This window comes from Filicampus tigris, chromosome 16, assembly GCF_054856515.1.
Source record: "Filicampus tigris isolate MCC_2025a chromosome 16, RoL_Ftig_1.0, whole genome shotgun sequence".
NCBI classification, from domain to species: Eukaryota; Metazoa; Chordata; class Actinopteri; order Syngnathiformes; family Syngnathidae; genus Filicampus; species Filicampus tigris.
Genome location: NC_141232.1, coordinates 11626680 through 11632686, shown reverse-complemented (window position 1 = coordinate 11632686; position 6007 = coordinate 11626680). Strand labels below are relative to the sequence as shown.

At 40.5% G+C, this 6007-nt stretch overlaps 1 protein-coding gene across 1 annotated transcript; it reads right to left on the bottom strand.

Annotated features, from left to right (window-relative positions):
* Positions 1 to 889: 889 nt before the first annotated feature.
* Positions 890 to 4798, bottom strand: LOC147134738 (ADP-ribosylation factor-like protein 4D). Its single transcript, XM_086056088.1, has 3 exons — positions 4362 to 4798; positions 2752 to 3336; positions 890 to 1701 (listed from the first exon to the last, which is right to left on the bottom strand). The coding sequence occupies exons 2-3, from the start codon at positions 3193 to 3195 to the stop codon at positions 1537 to 1539; spliced, it is 609 nt and encodes a 202-aa protein (XP_085912214.1). The 5' UTR covers positions 3196 to 3336; positions 4362 to 4798; the 3' UTR covers positions 890 to 1536.
* Positions 4799 to 6007: the final 1209 nt, after the last annotated feature.

Sequence of the window (6007 nt, the reverse complement as noted above, 5' to 3'; positions counted from 1 at the left end):
TGTCTGAATATGCTTATAAGAAAACAGTAACACTGTGGAACTCCTCAGCACAACACCGAGATGAGATTTGTGGCGATCTTTTGTTACTTACTCCACCTTGAGTAATCACCTCCATGTGATTAAGGGTATCATTTGTCCCAGGGATTCTATAGGAAAATGCACTGCTCAGGACTCATGATATTTAAAAAATTGACGAATATTCTCTCACCTTAGCACAGCCATCAGCCGGGTACAGCTGGTACAGGGGAGGTGGTGGTCAGGCACAGTGTAGGATGGGCACTGGCCAAATGTGGGTCCCTTAGTGGTCCAATTTCCAGCTACAGAAGATGCATAACTGCGTGCTTGAGCCACGAAAATTCTTCCGCTTAAACCCTCTGTAAGATTTCTGCCTCTGAGAACTTTGTTTTGAGATCGATGGCGGGACATAATTGGAGCAAACCACACACGATATGATCAAAACTGTTCAATGCCTCATTTTCTATCTTTATGTGTGGGGTCGGTTCACAAGATAAGACATCCTTAAGATTTGAAAAATACTTGTACCGGGTAATGTTACCTGACAGAGCGGCAAACACACAAAGCAAGAGGATTTTTTTGTCCCTATCTTTAAATACTATCACATGTTACAAGCCTTCGCATAGCCCACTGACTACGTTATTGACTGCAGGTAAACATAATAGTCATTGACGCTAGAATTCTAACGTGTATGTACTCCATAAACTGTATGAGCTGATCATTGATGGGGAAAATAGACTGGAAAAAATTCCTTCCTTTTATATCCTTTTTTTTAATATAATACTGACCTGAAAAAAATGTCATTAACCGCGTGATGAGATAAACAAAACATTCATGGTACCGTAACAAGACGATTCTGATAAATACTATCAAATTCAATCAATAATTTATTCATTCTTTGACAATGTACAAAACAAGATATAAAAACAAGTAGAAACTAAACCAACCCCCCAAAACCCATCTGTGACAACGTTGGTGAATTGTGGAAAAAAACAACAACATGCTTTGCTGGTCAGTCCTAATCTGTCCCTTCTCAGTCAGGAAATGTCATGTTTGTTTTTCATGACACACGTCAGCCAGCGTTCCAAATACTGAGCAGTTTCAAGTTTCAACTAAAGAGTAACATTTCCTCCTATGGATAAACAGATGGTCTTTTTTGTCAATCAAAATATTCACAACCATGTACTGGGTGACAACATGCAACATAAATAAAGTGAACAAAAATGACCCTAAAACTACTGAAAAGAAGAGTAAAGCAAATCCTTCAACAGTGGAGTGAGTGCGTCAGTGACTGTTCATCATATATTGCACAGATTCAAATAGAACGGCCAGATGAGGAAAGAAAGTAGTACTCAAATGCTGATACCATCCTCTGTCCAGCAACTCTTCCTGAATTCCATCCCCTGTTCAACAAACGGACTGAATTGCTCCAAATTTGTGACATTATTTCCACTGTAGAACTCCGCATACAACTGCATTCCCGTCAACGTCTCAACGCCACCAATAGCAAAATCCTCTCTCTCATCTCTTCTTCTTGCTCTGTCGGAGTATCTTCTTCCGCTTCAGGATCATCTCGTAGAGTTTCTCCAGGCCCATCTGCAGGCCCTGACCATCCAGCGCTGAGCAGCCTTGTGTGTGGTGTAGTGTGGAAGAGCTCATTTCATGGAGACAGAGCGCTTTCTCCACCTAAGAGAGAGGGAACCACAAGATTAGCCACACTCTTGTTGGGAACAAAATTGTCATCACAAAAAACAAACCTATTTCATACTCATCATGATAAACATTACATGATTAATTGATCACTGAGATTTCAGTCAATTGTGAAAGCATAACAACCTCTCCTAACATTTTTTTTTTTTTTAATCATACATTTTCTCCCCACGGTTGAAAATGTCAAATGCCCGGTCGTATCTGATGAAATATGAACCGAATTGCATTTACAAAACCGATTTTTGTGAGCTTCCAATTTAGACTTGCTTTTTTCTTAGTTCCAAAGTAAGTTTCTGACTCAACCGAGCTCCGCACCTGGTCATCATGGTAGCCCTAACCGTGCTGGCAGATCTTGCATAGTGGGTGGAGCGGCGAGTTTGGCGAGCAATGGATCATTGGCATGAGTTAAAACCACACCCCAAAACTGGTTATTTTAAAAGGGCTGTTAAAAGGACAATGTGGTAATTCTTGATTGTTGGCATATTTAGACCAAAGCGTGTCTGAATTGTTTTCAGTTGTGGAAAAAATGAAAATTACGTCTTCTTTCAGGATGAAGAGATAAAGAAATAGTCTCTGCAGTTCATGAATTTGTGAAGTCGTGTTTGAAGGCTTAAGTTTGAAACTTTACATGGCAAAAACCTAAAAACAGTTTCATGAACAGACCACTGGTCATTCACATTTGCCTGGAAAATGGCTAAAACATTAACATAATTATAACATACCATTAATTGGATATTTGAGCCACAAAGTTTTTTCTTTTTTTTTATTGTCAAGCATCTCTAAACCTGAGTAAAAACATATTGAAATTGTTAAAATCTTCTACTTTGTGTAATTGTCATAGCTTTAAATGACATGTGGGTCACTACAGTATATGACGATAGACCAAACAACAATTCTTGCTAGTTATGATGTATGCAGCAGACACATACAGCAAGCAACAGCATTATTTTATGACTTAAGGGTGTGTCAATCATTGCAATTGTAACACAATTTAATGAAGAAACATACGATATGAAGATTGATTACCTCTGAAGCTGACATGGCAGATTCCAGGTCCTGTTTGTTTGCCAGAACCAGCACAGGCACCCCTAGATTCTCAGCAGACCGACTGATCCTGAGAAGCTCCATCTTCGCTTCCTCCATGCGCTCGGCCTCGGCTGCATCCACCACAAACACTAGGCCATCAGTCCTCCGAGTGTACGACTTCCAGAGAGGTCTCAATTTCTCCTGACCGCCAACATCCCACACCTGGAAAGTCGATGTATTGGCTTTGGAATTCCCCATGGGCACTTTAATGCGTTCCATGTTAAAGCCTTTGGTAGGGATTGTCTCGACAAATTCCCTCAGTTTGAGTCTGTAGAGGAGCGAGGTTTTTCCTGCATTGTCCAAACCGATCACAACAATGTGCAAGGACTGGAGGTTGGGGAGGAATGTGGTGTTGGGGGCAATGTCTGTAAATTGGTTGCCCATGTTTCTGTCCAGACCAGTGGAAGAATCCAGCCTGGGATTTCCACTCCTGTCTGACTTTCCTTGGGAGGGCAAGGGTGGAGTGGTGCAAAGGGCTGTGTGGCCTTGGGACAGCAGACTGCTGCAGCTTCAGTCACTGGAGGCCTGGAGGAGAAAAGAGTGGGGGAGGGAAACATAAATCAGCTTGTAAATAAGAGCGCTGGCCAATTAGTGGTTCACCAAATCTATCTACATATGTGCTATGGTACTAAGTCAAAGCGTGTATTAATGTTGAAAGGATTAAAATAGGCTGAGTACTCAGAAGAGTTAGGAAAAAATCCTAATTTGAATCAACGGCGAATTTGTGAATGGTGCAAATCCCACAATTTGTCATCGCCTTTTCTTTGGTTACCCATGGTTGCGTGGAAAGCTACATCCTTTGAAGCTTACCACGCAGCTTCAAAGGTTGAAGCTCCCCACGCAACCCTGCCCGTAACTTTCATGTGCTCACATCAGAAAACAGCTTTTGGTCGAGTAGTTACTGCGCTATCCTTTTATCAAATAAATACACAGCGACCGTTGCCCTGAGCTTTGAAAGCAAATAAAATATTTTTTCGAAGCCTATTTTCTCCTGTAGCAAAACGCGTTGGCCATTAACAGCGATCCGTAAAGAACTTTTGACAGCAGCTCCTAAAATCAAAAACACCGTCAGTGGTCTGCTCAGTGCTTTCGATATAATTTACTCACTGCAATGACAAATATAAGAAATGTTCAAAATGTCCAATTCCTAACCCTAGTTTTTGCCTCAATTGTCCTTTAACAAACAGCGATGAAATTAAACTGACTTTCTTAGTGGGGTTGCGAAAAAAATATACGCCTACTCGCCCCAACTAATATACCAGCAATTATAACTTTAAAACCCCGTTGTAGTGACAAATCATTTTCATTTGGATAAAAACGTGCGTTTGTGGTTGTAACGTGGAATGCGAGCCGCCGCGGTTTGAAAAGCAGACGGTTGAGAGAAATCGATTTAAACCGGGTTTCCAATACAGTCTATATCAATAATAAGTACACTTGGATAAGACCGTGACCAAATGGATATTTCAAGTAGTTTAACTTCCAGGTTTCGACGTGGAGAAAACTAAGAGACACCACTGCATTTAAATTGCACAACTATTGCAAAAACTCACCTGCTTGTACTTGCACACTGCTTAAACAATATATTGTTGCTGCGGGACTATTCAAGGATAAATACCCAAGTCTAACGTTACAAATTGCAATCCACAGATCCAGCGTTTCAAGAAACCGTTATCAGCAGCGTCTTCTACTCAAACTGCAACTTTACGTGTGGCTGAGAAAGTGACAGACTGACTGACTGAAGTGAAGAAGAAGCAGCAGTAGTGGAAAAAAACGCCCCCCAACTTCAGACATCACTAGCGCACGGTGGCCGACAAAGGATAAAAAAAAATCAATCGTCACACAGCTCAGGACAGGTTCCGACTAATAAATCCTTTGATGCACAGTGCCCGTCCTTTATCTTCTTTTGGGAGCGAACGCTGCCGTGAATGAGTGCTTTCGGTATGTCGTGGGTTAGCGTGATCCATTTGCCACGGGCAGACTTTATTGAGACAACCATTTTTTGTGACAGCTGAAGCGAATTATGACGTGAAACACATTAAAACATAGTAATAGCACCATCTGTCGTATCCAAAAGAAAGTGCATAGTCGGGTCTGGAAGTCTCCTACCACTATTTTTTTAAAAAACAAATGTATTCATTCATTCATTGTGTGAAACGCCTTATCCTCACGAGAAAAAGCAAAAATACAGGTACTACAATTTATTAACAGTGGCGGGAAGCAAAGATTTACAAACTAATTTGTCATTGTACTTGAGTACATTTTGAGTACTGCAATTATCTGTACCTGCGTATTTCTTCGTCTGGTGTCTTTTTACTTTTACTCAGGACTCCAGACTGCCCCCAAATGGTGTCATTTTGCACCTAAAATTTGAAGTTAGAAGTTAGCCCTGCTTTATTCCATACATTTGAAATCACACAGCTCTTCTTTTTGCTCCTGACTATCAAATAGGCATGTTACTTTTTTCAACCTCGCTGCACTTTTCATTCCAACTGGATAAACGAAAATTGTGTTTGACGCAATAGATCAAATTTGTGAAAAATGCTGCTCATTAAGTAAGACAAAAGATAGTTGTGAAATTTAGCTATTAAGTAGGACTTCGTTGTAACAACAAATAAGTAAATAAAAACAATGGTTAAATACAGATGAATACTTTATTCATCCCGTGAGGGTAATTAGTCTCAGCAGCAGTAGTCACAATTAGACAAATAAATAAATAACTAAATGAATGAATGAATGAATAAATGAATAAATAAATAAAGAAATAAAGTTTGCACGTTCTCCCCGTGCCTGCGTGGGTTTTCTCTCAAAAACATGCATGGTAAATTGATTGGACTCTCTAAATTGCCCCTAGGTGTGATTGTGAGTGCGGATGTTTGTCTCTGTGTGCCCTGCGATTGGCTGGCAACCAATTCAGGGTGTCCCCCGCCTACTGCCCGAAGACAGCTGGGATAGGCTCTAGCACGCCCCGCGACCCTCGTGAGGATAAGCGGTATCGATAATGGATGGATGAATAAATAAATAAATAAACAAACAAATAAATAAATAAGAGCAACCCACAATAAAGTAAGAAAAAGTGTTTGCATGTCTTTTCTTCCAAAGGAAGACAAAGACACATTTTAAATTTTGTGGTCCTTTTGTTTCAAAAGGACAGATTCAACATACGGCTCCTGTCGGCTAACGTAAAATAGATTTGACT

What these genes read in the sequence shown, in the direction of transcription:
- LOC147134738 (XM_086056088.1), bottom strand. Translation starts at nt 3,195, where the DNA reads ATGGGCAACCAATTTACAGACATTGCCCCCAACACCACATTCCTCCCC. An exon ending in CTGCCATGTCAGCTTCAGAG is followed by an intron (nt 1,702 to 2,751) that starts GTAATCAATCTT and finishes CCTCTCTCTTAG; the next exon opens with GTGGAGAAAGCGCTCTGTCT.